The 16,453-nt window shown below is 42.5% G+C and overlaps 3 protein-coding genes across 3 annotated transcripts; 2 read left to right on the top strand and 1 right to left on the bottom strand.

The window, feature by feature from the left end:
• Positions 1-302: 302 nt before the first annotated feature.
• LOC6566283 (nuclear cap-binding protein subunit 1) lies at positions 303-11,966 on the bottom strand. The gene is made up of 7 exons (XM_001992047.2): positions 11,612-11,966; positions 10,211-11,549; positions 10,015-10,118; positions 1,901-2,389; positions 1,698-1,822; positions 1,441-1,629; positions 303-807 (listed from the first exon to the last, which is right to left on the bottom strand). The coding sequence occupies exons 1-7, from the start codon at positions 11,652-11,654 to the stop codon at positions 694-696; spliced, it is 2,403 nt and encodes an 800-aa protein (XP_001992083.1). The 5' UTR covers positions 11,655-11,966; the 3' UTR covers positions 303-693.
• Positions 5,921-9,199, top strand: LOC6566284 (homeotic protein female sterile). The gene is made up of 6 exons (XM_032738796.1): positions 5,921-5,954; positions 6,555-6,802; positions 6,900-7,945; positions 8,018-8,592; positions 8,674-8,798; positions 8,862-9,199. The coding sequence occupies exons 1-6, from the start codon at positions 5,946-5,948 to the stop codon at positions 9,112-9,114; spliced, it is 2,256 nt and encodes a 751-aa protein (XP_032594687.1). The 5' UTR covers positions 5,921-5,945; the 3' UTR covers positions 9,115-9,199.
• Positions 11,967-12,264: 298 nt separating the features above from the next.
• LOC6566282 lies at positions 12,265-15,445 on the top strand. The gene is made up of 4 exons (XM_001992046.3): positions 12,265-12,570; positions 12,774-13,044; positions 13,107-14,924; positions 15,003-15,445. The coding sequence occupies exons 1-4, from the start codon at positions 12,453-12,455 to the stop codon at positions 15,184-15,186; spliced, it is 2,391 nt and encodes a 796-aa protein (XP_001992082.1). The 5' UTR covers positions 12,265-12,452; the 3' UTR covers positions 15,187-15,445.
• The last annotated feature ends 1,008 nt before the right edge of the window (positions 15,446-16,453 follow it).

Raw genomic sequence — 16,453 nt, 5'->3', positions numbered from 1 at the left:
GTTACTTTTTAAATTGATAAAGCTTATGGCTAATCGATAAGTACAGAGTTGCGATAGAAACAATCAAGGCCGTGTTTTCAAACATAACGTTTTTCAGGCGGCATCATTTGCACAGTGGCTGCTAAACTGCATAATAGAATCGTACACAGTACGCATCAAAACTGTACGATAATCGCGTTTTGTGCACAATACTTGCCCAACTGTGCACAGCTGTCATTAAACCATTTTAAGAGCCGTTTTTATTTGTTTTAAATTTAAATGTTTAAATTACTTCAAACAAACCCAAAAACAAAAAGAAAATTTACAATATCGATTGCATTTTGTTGTTGTAATTTTTGCATTTTTGAAATTCTTATATTTATTTACAAGTTACACGGTTTTTGTCATTTGATGTGTGTGTGTGTATGTGTGTGTGTGTGTGTGGGGGGGGGGGGGGGGGATGTTGTTATTAGTGTGTGTGCCAAATTTTTTTTTGTTAAATCGCTAATTGATTTTTAAATTAAAATTTACAATTGCAATTAATAAAAAAAAAACTTAAATTCTAAAATTGAACAAACAGCTCCTAAAACCATCTAAACAGGCTTCAGAAGATGTTGTTGTTGTTGTTGTAGCTGTTTTTATTGTTCTTGTTAATGATATTGTTGTTTTTGTTGTTGTTGTTGTGATTGTTGCTGCTGTTGTTAATAGTGTTCGTTAGGCGCGCAGTGCGACAAACTGCTGAAAGACCTCCAAAATATGCGTATCCAGATCCGAAGTGAAGAGCAGCGTCTCCAAAGTGCTGCTATATTTCTGCACCTGTTCGTGATGCTGTATTCCAAATAATAAAAAGAACAAATAAAGTCAACAAATTACACAAATTAGTCAAAGCTAATCTAATTAATTACCAAGTAATGCAGAGTCTTCTATATTTCATATATGTATTGCTTTCTTACTTTATTTTAATTGATTATATATTTAAAAGTGTTCTAATTCCAAGAAATTGTACACTTTCTAAATTTGTTAATATTTAACTACATTTTGAATATATCTACTACACATTTTTACGCATTTGGATTGTTTTTGTTTATTTATTAAACCAGCAAGAAAAATCCTATCAAATATCATTGGGCTAACGCTCGCTAAACAATGAATAATCCAGAAATTCAAGCAGGATTTCCAAAAATAAATAAATAATTAAAACATGATTCAAATAATTCATTATATGTATTATAACTGAGCAAAAATATATGCAAATCACGAGAACATATTGTTGCCGCCATTCTAAATCCTCTGTGCTTTTCACAAGTATTTTGAAACCGTCTTTTTCTGTGCCTCGTCAGGAGAACATTTCATTTGAATCAAGGAATTTAACTCGAGAAAAAAACAAATACAACAAATTTAGTTTGCTTTCAAGTGAAACAATGATAATCTCAATCTCAATCTTAATGTTGGCTAACTCACCATGAGGAACACCTGCTGGAGACGGCCAATTGTCCAGCGATACCAGTCCGTATCCGGATCGCGTCCATCTGTATCGGAACGCAAGAGATGCTCCGATAGTATCATTATGAAACGCTGGAAGACGATGAGAAAGAGTCGCTTCTGATTCACATTCGCTGCCTCCAGTTTCTCCTCCATGCGCTCAACCACCTGTGGGAAGTTCCGAATTTTGTTTAGTGAGAAAAAGAGAAATTTGAGAATTTGTTTTGGGAACTGACCTCTTCGGAGGGTTTGTCGGCATGAGTGATGGGCTTCTTTCGCTTGTGCGGCGTATCCTCGTCTGTGTCGCTGGATGAGGAATCCGCCTTGGACAGCTTCTCCTTGGCATCGCTCAGCTCCACATCTGCCATCAGACAAATTGAAGGATTAGCGGTTTTAATATGGATTACTTTTCTTGCTGGTTTTGGTTGATTTAACTCACTCAATTTGATGACATGTTTGTTCATCTTCTTGATGGTCAAGTGTAGGATCTCCCAGAGATACATTTTGGTGAATTCACCGGTCATCTCCTTGGAGAATATCCATGTGGCGACCGCCGAACAGTCGACAATCTGCAGCTTGAGCAGCTTATCGATGAGAACGACCATCATCTGTTGGTGCGAGGACCACAGCTCAAAGATGTTATGCAATATGCAGATTTGGGCCTCCTCCGTTTCGGCCAGTGCACGGAAGACCACATGGAATTTCGAGATGGCCGCAAAGCTATGCGAAAACGATTTTGAGCCCAAATTGAGCAACGTCTGGACGAACACATCGATCTTGAGCGCATTGAAACTGCCATCGGACATCTCCTCGCCGCTGTAGCCACTGCTTGGTATCTCCTTCAATATGTTGACCACCTCCTCCGGCGTGCACTTCTGTCTAATGGCGCCCACCAGCTGCAGCGCCACAGTTGTCCCCGGCAAATTGGCTAAAAAAATCAATAAAGTTGCAATTTATAAATACAAAATAATCCATTGAACTTGAATGGTGATATGTCTCTTCAAATATTTCGATGCCAAACATTTATATTATTATTTAGTTGAATATATATACCAAAGCTATGAATGTCTAATCAATTAATTCGATTTTTATAATTACTAAATCTTTGTATTTTATGACACAGTTGGGCTTGAAATGGGGAATGCCTTTGTAAATAGTTCGATGTTTATAAATATATTCATTTAAAAAATTAAATGAAAGATTATTGTTATAAATACTAAATATTTATATTATAATCCACTTGGGAAATTATTGGCAAACAACCGTCGAAGCTAACTCAATCGAACCCAGGCTAAATGGAGCAGTATCTTTTGGTTACACGAATCCAAATGTATTTTAAACAACAAGATTGGCAAGTTAAAATGCTCCAGTCGAGAGAGCTCGACCGAAGCCAGCTGCTGATTGTAGTATTTTCAATAAAACCAATTAGGTGTTGATAAAAATAGTCTTTTGGAGTTGAGTATAATAATAGTCGATATCTTTACAAGTGTGTCTTTCATTGCCATTATCGGCCAGTATTCAAAATGATAAACTTGAACATATATTCCAAATTTGAAGTGTGTAGCTTTTGTGATCTGTTGTTGTCGATCAGGAATTAATATATACTTATACGAAATGCTTCCTTCTTTTTGACACCCTCTTTTAAACACAATTAATGCCACAAATGAAAGATGCAACTAAGTACATATGTATATATCAAAATATATATCTACATATGTGCATTAAATGGTTATTAGGAGTGACAGTTTGTAGTGGCAGTGAATGTGTGGAGGATGAGGTGGGATTGTAGTAGGATAAGGGGCAATTGTGACTGATTATTATTTGACACTTTCGCTTGCGGCAGTTGCAACCAGTTGCGCTGCCGCGTGGAACCAAGCGTTACTGCCTGCTGCGTTACTAATGATGATGTTGATGTTCAAATTCCACGGGCCCTCTTCCACACACACACACATCCCTTCCCCGCCCATACGCCCATTCCCCTCATCCGCCTGGTCGAGTACCTTTCGACAGACAGACTAGCTGACAAAAGCTATTACATGCAATTTATTGGCACTTGAGTTGATTATGTCAATGAAATGCGTGTTAAGCCACAGCAAAAGCGAAAGAAGCAAGATAAGTTAAGCAAATTAATGCGGAATGCGGAAACAGCCAAAAGTCGACCCAGTTAGCTGTGACTAAGCCGCCAACCTCGGCCAAAGTAAGGCCAAAAAGAGAGAACAGAGCGAGAACCAAAAAAAAAAAAAAAAAAAACGCACACACAAAAAACAGAAGAGAGAAGAGTGAGAAGTTGATGAGAAAAACATTGCTAAAGAGTCAGCATTGTGGGACACAAGTGGAGCGTGTCAAGATCAAAGTGTGCAAAGTTCACAGCGCTGGGAACCACAACTGCAGCTTCAACTTCAACTTCAATTGCAACTGCAACTGCAACATGATTGCTCATTAGCTCTGCTGAATGACGCGTGCCGAAAGCCAATTGAAAAAAATAAGTATGCCAAGCCACAAGACTCAAAAGATGCCAAGTTAAGAGCAAAAATTAACATTCCAAAAACCAAAAAACAAATAAAAGTCAATTGTGGAAAATGTTTCATATTTTACTGAAAAACTCTTTAAAAAAAAAAAACGATTTGCTGTACTTAGATATAATAACATTATCAACAGTTGTCAAGCAAAGTTCGAATTTTACTGGGTATTCGTCTCAGACTATTAGACTGATTGGCATTCACTTTGACTAGTGGCTTGTTGTATTTTCATGGATCTTTGATTCTCAGCTCAAATTGAGCATGTCCCCAAGGCGGCAGGTCGATCGGCTCAAAGATCTATGGTTCAGGGGTCCATTCCACCAAGCGGAACGCGTCCAGATCTCAGCTAACAGCTACTTCATCTCTTCCCTTCTCTTCTCTTCTCTTCGCTTCTTTTGCTTGCTGCTCTTCTTTTCTTAATGATTAGCAACTTTTAGTTGGAACATTTAAGAATTTTAAAGGTTGTCTGTCTGACAGACAACAAAAGTAAATTGCAATTTTCATAATTTTGCAATTATTTGAAAAGTTTTCTTTAATGTATTCAGATTTATTTGTTAATTTACATTTTCAATAAATATTTTGAAATATTTAAATTTGATTTGTGAAAAATTATGCTTAAAAAAGGAAAAGATTTGCATTTGTTTTTGCCTATTTGATTTTATTTATTTTGTTTTTGACAAGTCAGATATTTTATAGTCTTAGATATAGTCTTTTTTCAAGTCTTGCAGTTTGAATTCCAATTCGAAGATTGATTTTATGTAATTTCCTTAAGACGTGTTTCTGTTCCAAATCTTGCCTATTTCTATTCCTCTATTCCAATTTGTAAATCATGCTTTCTTTGAAGTTTCATCTTGATTTTCGTCTCAAGTCACCTTTCAACTTTCAACGCATCTCTCTGCCACACACCATATGCCCCATATACCGTACATGCCTCATCTTAAGACTCACTCATCTCTGGCGTCTATCAATCCGATCTCCAAGCAAACAGAATCTGAGCAAGGTGAACGAATCTGTATGAATGAGAAGCGAATGAGAACGACAATCGGATGGAATGGTTCCACTATTGAACTTCAGCGAAGCGAACAGCGCCTATCTCGTCCGGGAATCTCAAATAGAGTGCAGCTAAGCTCCAAGCTAAGCTCAGCTCGAGATCAGATCAAGTCGGGGCTTAACTCAAGTTTTGTATGCGCCTTAAAAAGCAAATAAATAAAAACTCAAGTCGAGTATGTGCAAAGATTGAATGGGGGAAGTTGAAGTAGACAATCAACTTGCAATCTTTGAATGTTTGCCATGAATATTTGCAGGGTATTTGTTAGTCGCACAAACTTTTTCGGTTTTTATACGTTGACCAAAAAAGCGTTTCACTGGCTCAGCATTGGTTAGGCGGGGTCGTCTAGATTTTTGGGTTTGGGCTTTGTTTGGTGGGGTTTTTTTTTCGGGGGGTTGAGTTGGGCTTGAGGCGTCTCTAGACATCCGCAAGTGTTGCATAAATGCGCGTTGCCAAGCCGCGTCTCCAAGCCGAACGCCCTGCTGCACCCCAACCAGCAGCTATACCTGTGGCAGCTAGAAACGAGCAAGATTGCGAAACTGCCGCCGCTGGCGATGCGTCGCTTGGCTGCCCCAATGAAAGCAGCAATCAGCAGTCAGCAGCAGACACAACAAGAAGAAGAGGCAGCAACAGTAGCAGCAGCAACAGTAGCAGCAGCAGCAGTAGCAGCAGCAGCAGCAGCAGAGTCTAACGGTTGCTGGGGCTTCGTCTGTTTGACGATTTCATTATTAGTTTCAGTCAAGTTTTCGCGCGCGTGCCGCAAAGTTTTCGCTTTTCAACAGATTCGCTTTTAAAATTCTACTGTTTTCGTATCTTTTTTTTGTTTTTATTTTTGTTTTTGTTTTTATTTTTTTTTGTTTCTTTTTGGTTTTTTGAATGTGAAAATGAGGAAATATCGTTGCCTATTGAGCATACTCATGGCAATAGTAAGTGCGCCCAAGCTAATAAAAAAAATAATAAATCATATTTTTGCAACTTATTTTTGTTGGGGGTTTTTTTTTTAATTCCTAATCATTGTTATCGAATAAAAAAAAATAAATATATATATATATATATGTATATATATAAAGAGAGAGAAGGGAGAGAGCTCGACGGGGATATACCCTGAACCCAGTTGTTAAATAAATATTAATTCATCAAAGTCTTAGCTTTTATTTCCCCTTAATCAGTGCAATGTTCAGAAAAAAAGGGTTTGCATTTCTTCTTTTTAGTAATATTTAAGAATATTTTGATATATTTTTAATATTTTTAAATATTAGCGAACCGGTAGCAGTTATCCATCAAATAAAATATGATTTTTCTATTATAATAAAGTTGTAATAAATAAAGTAAGATTTAAACTGGAATTTGTTGTTTGTATTCTGCAGAGCTCGCTTGCAAACCTGCTCACATTTTGGTGTAAAACATTCAAAGGCACATTTTGCAATACAATTAGAATATATTTAACCACTGGGTACAGGGTATATCGTAGTTGAGCTCACTCGACTACAGCAACCTTAATTGTTTGTCTCGCTTTTGTTGGCTAGCTGCAGCAGGGCACAGCGATTGTGGGCGCTGGACGGGATTTGGTGCTGACCCCGAAGCAATCGCTGCAGCTGAGCGGCAAACGCATCTACTATGGGGAGCAGGCACATGGGCATGGTCAGGGGCATAGTCAGGGGCAGGAGCAGGAGCAGCAGCAGACAGCACGTCCCTGGGAGCGCACACTGAAGCATGTAACATATGTGACGCTCTTCACGGATGCAGCGCTCGGCGCCGCTGCCGGCAATCTCAGGTAAGACAAAATCTTGAATTGGAGTTGGAGCTGGAGCTGGAGTTGCTGGTACATCCCATGAGCGGTTGTTGACCATTTTTAATGGCTGTTGCGGCAGTCAGCTGCACGATTATCACGATTTTCTGCAGACACCATACCAGCTGCCAGCAGAGCGAGCAACGCCCGCCGCCTCCAGTCGTTTTGGGGATATTGTCAACGTGGCCAGCGGACGACTGGAGCAGCTAATGAGCAATGGCAGCTATCGGTTTGTCGAGGGAAATGCGCCAACTCCACGTAACGTTGAGTTGCGTGCTCTGTGGCACGTGCAACGGATACGGCATCGTGTGGATGTCGCCGATCCACGTTATGGTCAGCGCTACCACTACGAGCTGAAGTTTAGTGTGACGCCAAGCATCATTGGCTATCCAGCGCAGAGCTTCATCCAGCGGGAGTCCGACTATCCGCAGAGCTTTGCCAGCCCCAACTACAGGGAGCAGCAGGAGCAGGCGTTCCGGGCACAACGACGCCAGGATCGACAGCCGCAGGCGACATTTGTGCGTGGCATTTTTCAAGCACCACCCAATCTCAATATCGGTGAGTATGTGCAGACCAAGCCAGATGGTTCACACTTGCCGGGCCTGGCATTCAATTTGGGGCTGCGTCCCAATTTTATACCGGCGACAACATATCGACCCAGTTATCCGGCTATGCTCAAATTTGGTCCACGACCAAACCAACACCACCAAAATCCACTCGAGCCTTATCCGTTGACCCAAGATGCTGCTGTCGTTGCTGCAGCTGCTGCTGCTACTGGCGATGCTGGTGAACTGGTTGGCCAGCGTCCAGTTACGCATCATTTCCATCATCATTTCTATATGTCGCCTGCTGGACTGGCACAAGATCTGACCTATCGTCCCTCCACATATGCCAACGAACTGAGCAGCAATCCAGTGCCAGCAGCCACAGAAATATCACCAGCAGTTCAGCTGCATCAGCATCGTTATCAACAGCAACAGCAACAGCAGCAACAACAACTGGAACAACATGGCGAGGTGCAGTTTCCCACAAATCGCGAGCCAGCTGAGCAGTCGACGGAGTCTTTGGAGACGAGCGAACTGGCGGAGGTTCAACAGCAGCAAGAGGAACAGCATCCGCTGCTCAGCGGTGAGTTCGAACTTTGAATTTCGGTTTTTGCACGATCTTTGCAAGAGTTTAGCGTTGTGTTTTTTTTGGCAGGATTTGAGCAGTCGCCCAAGTATCATAGTACCAAGCTGACACCGCTGCTAATCTATGCGAGCGGCTCGGCACAGGATGTGGCACAGGATGCGCCAAAGTCATTTGTGCAGAGCGAACCGCTGGAGGAGACCATCTATCGCTATTCGGAACCGGATCCGCTCTATGTGAATCAGCATCCATTGGATGTGCTGCAGCTGGAGACGGTGGATCAGAGGCAACAGCAGCAGCATCAGGAGGAGCAGCAGGAGGAGCAGCAGGAGGAGGGGCAGGAGGATGAGCGACAACAAACGACTTTGACTGGGGAGCATGAAATAGATAAAGTGCAGCCAGAGGACGACTTGGAAACGGAGTCAGCTGGCAGTCAAAAGCAACACAAATTGGCGCCAACAACAACAACAGCAGCAACAGCAACAGCAGCAACTACAGTGGGCACTTCCACGTTGGAACCCACAACAAGCACAAGTTTAAGCGCCAGTTTTGTGTCCACCTCGACGAATTTGCCACCGTTGCGCGCTTTGAGTCGCTATCGGACAACGAACCGCAAATCGACGACGACAACAACAACAACAGCACCAGCAACAACAACAGCACCAGCAACAACAACAGCACCAGCAACAACAACAGCACCAGCAACAACAACAGCGACAGCGACAGAGTTGCCAGCGATCAGCAAATGGAGGCAGCGACGCAAGGAGAACATCAGCAGCAGCCTCAGCAACGGCAGCAGCAGCAATGTGGATAGCAAGCCAAAAAGCAGTCATCGTCATGAGGCCAAGGTGGCATTTAAACCAGCAGCAATACCAACAACAACACCAGCAACAACAACAACAGCAGCAGCAACAACTACAACAACACCAGCAGCAACAACAACAGCAACAACAACAACAACAACAACAGCAGCAGCAGCAGCAACAACAACAAACTCAGCTGCTTTGCTGCCCTTGGGTGAAATTATAGAAGTGCTCACCCAGAAATCGGTAAGCAAATCTGTTAGCATTAAGGTGGGCCCCAATGGCGAGGAGATACCCATCATTATCGATGACGATGACGATAACGAAAACGATAATCATCATAAGAACGAAGTTAAGCACAGTTAAGCACAAATCCATTGACTAAATATTAAGCGCATCAACATTAAAGGGTATTATGTACATAACAACAAAAAAAGGGACAACTTTTCCAACAAAGCAAATACAAATTTTCAATAAAATAAACAATAATATAATTTTACACATAAATTGGCGTTTCAAACTAATTAAAAACTAAGAGTGCTGCTCGACTTCGATATACCCTGAACCCAGTTGTTAAATCTTTTCCAGTTTGATTGGAAAATTTCCTTTTGAAAGTTTTGCACCAAAATGTGAACAGGTCTGCACGCAATCGTAACGGGTTAATGGGGCTCTGCAGCATGCCATCTCTTTCTTACACATGTGCTTGCATATACAGAAAATGGTTGCGGCTGCTGATGGGAATGAGATCAATATGAGAATATGTTTCTTATCCAAACTTGATGAAATTTGGGTAGTTGATCAATAAGATGCAAATGCATATTATGTATTAATTAGAAGATTCTGCCTTTAAAATTGTAGCATTTATTGCTATCGGAAATTTAAACGTATCGATATTCGATAAGCGGAGACAGTTATCGATGAAATTAAGCAAACTTGATATGCGCCGGATATACAACAACCTATATTCCAAATTTGAAGTCGCTAGCTCTTATCTGCAGAGATTCATAAAGACAGACGGACACGGCTATTGACCCTGATCAAGAATATATATAGTTTTTGGGGTCGGAGATGTTTCCTTCTCCCTGTTACATACATTTGCACAAATAGAGATAAGATAAGTGATAAGCCAAAGAGTGTGGTTGCTATTATTGGGTGTCTACCGTTCCCTCTGAATTTGGTTGGTTCTCTAGAGCAACATTCTCAACATTTTAGCAAAGTTTGAGCGAGTTGAGTTCGTGAAAGATATGGAAATGGTTTTAGACCCACCTGCCTCCTCGCTGGTGTACTTGTAGTTAGGCACAGGGGTGACTGGGATCAGTTTCGCATACGTTGTTGGCATCATTTCGGTGATTCGCTGATGATACGACAATCTGTGTTTGAGAGATAGATAGAAAGGTAAATTTAATGAATTTAAACTTGAGATGATCTGAGGATAATTTAGAAAAGGAGACACGCTGCATACCGTAGGCACTTGAGTAGGACTTCCTGTATGAATTTGGGACGTGGATGCTCGGCATCGAGCAGCAGGCAGCTGTCCCATTCATCCCATGACCAGGTGAACTTAAAGTTGCTCAAATGATAGCTGAACCAGTTGACGAATCGATCAAAGCACGATGTGTTCATCGAATCGATGCGCATGAACAGGATCTCGGTGGCCTGGGCCAGCACCTGGGGCAATGTGCCCGGCTGCAGTTTACACAATTCGATCAGTATGGAGCCATAGCAAATGTCCAGATACCGTGGCGTTGGCATATGAAACAGTTCGGCAAAGATAACCTCAACGATGCAATACTCCAACGGAATCTTGTGCTTGAATGGAAAATTCAAGAGCTGAGCAGCGCAATCCTTGCGCTCTCTATGATGCGTCTCGATAATGTGATGCAGATGCTCCTCAATGAGGAAACGCTCAATCGAATGGGCGCCGGGCAAATTGGGTCCATCCGGACAATCGGTATAGTCAAACATGCGATAGACAACCCACGGCATCGGATACTCAAAGTTATCGTGATGTGGCGGCGGCGTTATCTGCGGCAAATTGTGCTGCAGTGCCTCGCACAGTATCGAATCGAAGACAAGATAGGGACGCGGTATATGCTTCTCGGCCCAGTTATCCTGACGCAATTTGCGTATCTGGGCCCACAAACAATCGAGATACTCCTCCTGCGGATGCGGTGCATCCGATGTCCAAACGCGCAACGCATTATGATGCTTCTTGGAGCGCTTATTCAAATACACCTCGATGCGCAACAGCAGCGATTCCAGCGACGATTCCTTCTTCTCGTACAGGTCACGGCCGACCCATGGGAGCGTTGAGAGCACCGCAAAGACAAACCAATCACGTCGCACTTGCGGCACCGTATCCTCGTTGGACACATCGATCATTGTGTCGAGCAACTGCAACAGACTCGTTGCCGATATTACATGACAATTCACCAGATCGGCAAGGAAGCGCAGTGAATAGCGTGCCGCATCCCAGCGGCATAGCTTGAGTGATTCCTTAAACGTTTTCACCATATGATCGACAAACTCGCCGCCAAATTTATAATTCTTGGCATTCAACAGACCCACCAGCGTTGTGTAAACGGTGCATTTCTCTGGCATTCGCACCGCACAATCGGACAGAATGCGTAGAATTTTCAAACGGAATGTGCCCAGATCTGCCTCCAGCACCGAGACGAGACCCTCGAGATTCGATTCCACCGACGATGTACTGCGCTCGCCCACCCGCAAAATCAGCGACTCCAAACGATCCTCAATCTCCTGATTCTCGGAGACGCGACGCCGCTTATTGCGTCTGTGATCTGTGTGTGTGCGGCATCGTGATGAATTTTGCAAATTAGTTAACCATAAGCAATTAACTCACCATAGCTCTCATCTTCGGTGTCGTGTGCGCGTCGACGGCTCATCTTTGTATCCACCACGAGCAACTCAAAAAAAGGAACAGACAATAAATCCGCACAACTCACAAAAAAAAACTCGACAAATTCGGCGTTTTTTTAATCAGTTTTTCTTCTTTTTTTGTTCTGCTTCTTCTACCAGCACAAGCGTGAAGCGTATGCAAATTTGGTTTGTGTAATGTATGTGCTTTTTGCTTGTTTTGTACTTATTGTGAGTGCATAAGAACGATCTGGTGTTCAAGTGAATTTAATTGTAATGCAAGCGGGCGTTTGATTATAATAAAATATAAATTATTTTGGACATGAGCTTCTGCATTGCACTGCCAACGCGCAATGTGACCAGAGGGCAAACACAGAACGCACAAATTGCGATTAATATATACTAAAACGCGCATATTTATTTTATTTTAAAATTGCATCATATACATATATATATTTCAAAAATTTCAATTATTGTAAAAAGTTCGAATATTTAATATCTATAAGAATAATTTAAAATCCAAATAGAAAATGGAAAATATTTGTATATATCGAAATAAGTGATAAGCGATATATATCGCAAAAGAACGCAAATGGTTAAATACAATCGATAGCCAAATCGATTAATTTGCGACTATCGATGTGAGGTGCTCAGCCAATTGTTGAGGCTTGCCTTGTGGATTCGTTCGGTTCGGTTCGTTTCGTTTCTTTTTTTCGGTTTTCTTTTTTGTATGCATTTAGTTGAATGAAACGCAATTGAAAGCAGAAGGCAGTCGAGGATTGTTGTTGTCGATTGTCTCTTGTCGCTCGTCGCTGCATGCAAATGAAATGGATCAGTTCTCGCACGACTTGACGCTCGCCCTCGAGGAGACCTCACTGATGGACAGGGCCTGCGGCGTTGGTAGGTGGGGCTCTCGTCGACGCACTCGATCAACGGGCAATTTGCGTAAGTCTCTCCCACATGCAAATGCACATAAGTACACGCAAAAATACATATATATATATAAATATATGTCTTTTTATATACATATATATATATATATATGGAGATAAATATGTATATATATATATATATATATATGGAGATAGATATGTATATATTTATATATATATATATATATCCGCTTTTGTGTGACTTTCACTTCGCAGCTTGTGCACCGCAGCCAACGGAGGATTCGTCGAGCAGTCCCACAGACACAGCACTGCATGCCCATGCCGGACACGGCAATCAGGCACAATCGAATATGGATGGCCTGGATGCTGGACACATGCAGAGTGCGTTGCTGCCAGCGAGCGATTCGGATGACAAGGCGGAGGCAATGTTGCCGCTGCGTCTACATGCTGCCACAGTTGCGGTACGCATGGGCTTGGGCGCCCTGGAATCGGATTCGCTAAATGAGACCACTTTCAGTCCAGCACGGTGAGTGGCCTGTCGTCCTATGTAAAAATCAAATGTAAAAATGGAATCTAAAAAAATTACAGTTTCTACAAGCCGAACTCGCGACGCAAGCGAAAGATCAAGCGGATGTCCATGGAATTTGAGTTTAGCAAGGATAGCAATTTTGCAAGCGAATCCCCACTGCATCCGGGCATGCTGAGTGGCTGTATCTATGGTTTCGCCGGCACAGCAACTGGCACATTGCGCAAGCGTCTGCTCAAGGCAACAACAGCAGCAGCAGCAGCAGGAGCAGCAGCAGCTGCAACAACAGCAACATCAACAATGGAAAATAACGCCGGAAATCGCAATTCGAATTTATTCTTTTGCGGCAAACGAAAGCGTTCGAATCGGGATCGTTATCATGAGCATGATCATGGTCATGTGGGTCAACTGGCCGCTTGCATTGCCAGCAGCAGGTTGCATTCGTCAAGTGTGCCGCGCTACACGCACATGGAGGAGTATCATCGGATGCGACCGCGTAGTTATTCATCCACATCGAAGCCGCATAGCGATCGTCTCTTGCCGCTCAACAAGGGACTGCTATCCAAGATAAATCGCATGGCGCAACAACAGCAACACCAGCAGCAACAGCAACAACAAACACAAAAGACTGACAACACAACAACAGCAACAGCAGCAACAACGAACATGGAAGAGGAGGAATCGTCGAAGCCACAAAAACAACACCAGCAGCAGCAACAGCAACTGCAGCAACAGCAATTGGAACCGCTGACAGCTGGCAGTCAATCGGCTCTGGCTGCTGATTTTAGTATGGAAACTTTAGTGCCTGTCAGCGATATTGAATCGCTGCTGAAGACAAACAAAACAGCCGAGAAGCTGCCGCAATTGCAACCGCAACCACCCATGTGCCTGGAACGCAAGAAGTCGTCACATAGTCGTCGTTGCCGTGGCTTTTGTCCGACACCGCAGCAGCCACAGTTTCAGTTGCAACTGCAGCTGCAACAGCATATCCACCAGTCGAAAATGGACTGTGGCGAACTGTATGATTTCTTTAGCTCCAGTTCGCTGAGCTCCTCCTCCTCGTCCGATGATAGCGAGGACGATCTACGGCGTCACGATACGGCCGGTGAGGGCGATGACGAGCTAACCGATTGGCCCGGCAACGAGCTGGGACCCGGTGGCAAATATGATCCCAAGCGTAAGCTAACAAAGAAATCACTGTTGCCGCAAATACGATCCGATGACACCATTGGCGAGGATGACACCCTAATGTCCGGCACCGAGATGATGACCACAGCAACAACAACAACAACAGCAACAACAACCACAATCGATGGCAGTTGTCTGGGCAGCAACACGAACACAGTGTTGCAATTGTCATCGCCGCCGCCGCCATTGGCGCTGGATGTGCGACAAGATTTGTCACGTTTTCAGCCGATTGCCAGCTCGAAACCAATTGAGATATGTGGCGGTGGCGGCAATCATCGTGGTGGTGGTGGTGGCTTCATCGATGCCATCCACATTGATCAGCGGCATGCTTTCGACATGGATAGCAGCAGCAGTTGTATTGCTGGCATGCCGCCGACATCCTCCAAGCAAATCGAAAGCGAAATGTCCGGCGAAACATCGAATCCATTCCTCTCCTCCTCGCCGCCCGTCCAGGTGCAGGAGGTGCGCGAAATCCGCGCCGGTTGCCGTCGCATCAACGGCGATCGTCCCGGTTTCAGTATCAAACTGAGCGTCAACGAGCGACTGGCACGCTTCCTTCAAGATCCACGCCAGACCCAAATCCGTTTGCCCGACATTGAGATCTTTGAGCAGGATAGCCTGCTAAATCTCGCCACGCTCTACTCCCTCCACATGGTTGTGGAGCACAGTTGCACGGTGCTCACCAAGACGAGGTATGTGCAGCCCCATCTTTTTTGCATAGTTTTGTTTCGTTTCTTTATTTTTGAAGTCTTTCCATCTCCATCTGGCAGAAACACAACGCAATCGGTACACATTGATACGCAGCGCAGTCTGCAGGAGCGTCAGGATCTCTTTGGTGACTTGAAGCGACGCTGTTACGGTGATGCGCCGCTTGCAACCAGTTTTGGTGGCGCTGCCACAACGGCAACAGCGGCTGCTGACACAGCTGCTACAGAGCTGCTGGCGAAAAAATGATGGCTCATTAACAACAAGCAGCAAGTGCAAGCCACCACCACAATCAATTGGATGATGTCGCTGTTGGCAGCTGACAGTCTTCCTTCGCAGGCGGACCCGCAAATCCCAAAAAATAAATCCAGGCAATTTTCTCTCTTGGGGCAAATGTGCAAATGTTGGCCCAATATTTATTAAGCGTTTTGTATAATGTGTCGCGTCTAACATGAGTTGTGTGTGCATGTCTCGCACATTACCGATCTATGTACATATATAACTACTATATCTGCTATATATATATATATATATATATATATATATATATACACATATATATATATATATTAAACTTGATTAGGGAACAACACCGTGTCAGCAATTCACAATGTCGTCTCTTCAACGCTTTCATTTTTTTTCGCCTGCTGCTGAAAACCGGGGCAATGCTCTCTGTTGGCCGAGACAGAGACAGATATATACATATATATATATACATGCGTATGAGAAAGAGAAAGAGAGAGAGACACACACAGACAGAGAAAGAGAGAGAGTGAGAGAGAAAGCTAGCGCAAAGTTTGTCGCTGTGCTTCTGTTTTTGTAATTTGTCGCTCTCTGCACTTGTTCCACTGTACAAATATTATTACATATTATTTTAAACCTGTTCCATAAGAGTTTAAGTGAATTTTAAATATAAGTCATATATATATATATATATATATATAAATGTGTATGCACAGAAGAAACTCGTCTTTATTTATACGTAATTGGAGTAGTATTTTTTATTCTTTCTTTTTCTTATGTTAAGCAATACAATACAGCGTCTTCAGTTGCAGTCTTAAGTTATCCACTTCAATCTTAAAGTCAGTTCAACATTTTTTCTTATTATTTGACTTTAAGTAAATACTTTTTATGGCACAATAACATTTGATACGACATATCAATTATGTTTTATATTCTTATTCGATTTTTTGCTTTCGAAATTTTGTGTAAAGAATTTTGAGCATATTTTGTTTCTCTCTAAATAATAGGACTAAAAATCAAACACAGTTATTAGCAAGAAAACAGTGGAATCTGCATTACTGGAATTGGACGATTTCTGGGAATCGTGGAAAAAACCAATTAAATGTTATCAAAATGAAAATTAGACGCTTCCTGGGAACTTGCAATATTCGAAAAAAAAAAAACGTTTTTTTTTTCAAATCAAATGTTATGAAAATGAAAATCTGTTAAGCATAACATGTCTCTATAAATATACGTTATGTGTTAATATTAAACAAAAACCATATACAAAAAG

The sequence above is a fragment of the Drosophila grimshawi genome, unplaced genomic scaffold (genome assembly GCF_018153295.1).
Source record: "Drosophila grimshawi isolate 15287-2541.00 unplaced genomic scaffold, ASM1815329v1 contig_848, whole genome shotgun sequence".
NCBI classification, from domain to species: Eukaryota; Metazoa; Arthropoda; class Insecta; order Diptera; family Drosophilidae; genus Drosophila; species Drosophila grimshawi.
The sequence above is the reverse complement of the archived record's forward strand: the minus strand, read 5'-3'. Positions and strand labels throughout refer to the sequence as shown.

Bases quoted from the DNA above. Each gene is read 5' to 3' on its own strand.
- LOC6566283 (XM_001992047.2), bottom strand. From the start codon at position 11,654: ATGAGCCGTCGACGCGCACACGACACCGAAGATGAGAGCTATG. The intron at 10,119-10,210 runs GTATGCAGCGTG...TCTCAAACACAG, and splicing joins GTCCTACTCAAGTGCCTACG to ATTGTCGTATCATCAGCGAA. The intron at 1,630-1,697 runs GTCAGTTCCCAA...AACTTCCCACAG, and splicing joins CCGACAAACCCTCCGAAGAG to GTGGTTGAGCGCATGGAGGA.
- LOC6566284 (XM_032738796.1), top strand. The intron at 6,803-6,899 runs GTAAGACAAAAT...CTGTTGCGGCAG, and splicing joins GCCGCTGCCGGCAATCTCAG to TCAGCTGCACGATTATCACG. The intron at 8,799-8,861 runs ATTTAAACCAGC...AGCAGCAACAAC, and splicing joins CGTCATGAGGCCAAGGTGGC to TACAACAACACCAGCAGCAA.
- LOC6566282 (XM_001992046.3), top strand. From the start codon at position 12,453: ATGGATCAGTTCTCGCACGACTTGACGCTCGCCCTCGAGGAGACCTCA. The intron at 12,571-12,773 runs GTAAGTCTCTCC...TTCACTTCGCAG, and splicing joins TCGATCAACGGGCAATTTGC to CTTGTGCACCGCAGCCAACG. The intron at 14,925-15,002 runs GTATGTGCAGCC...TCCATCTGGCAG, and splicing joins ACGGTGCTCACCAAGACGAG to AAACACAACGCAATCGGTAC.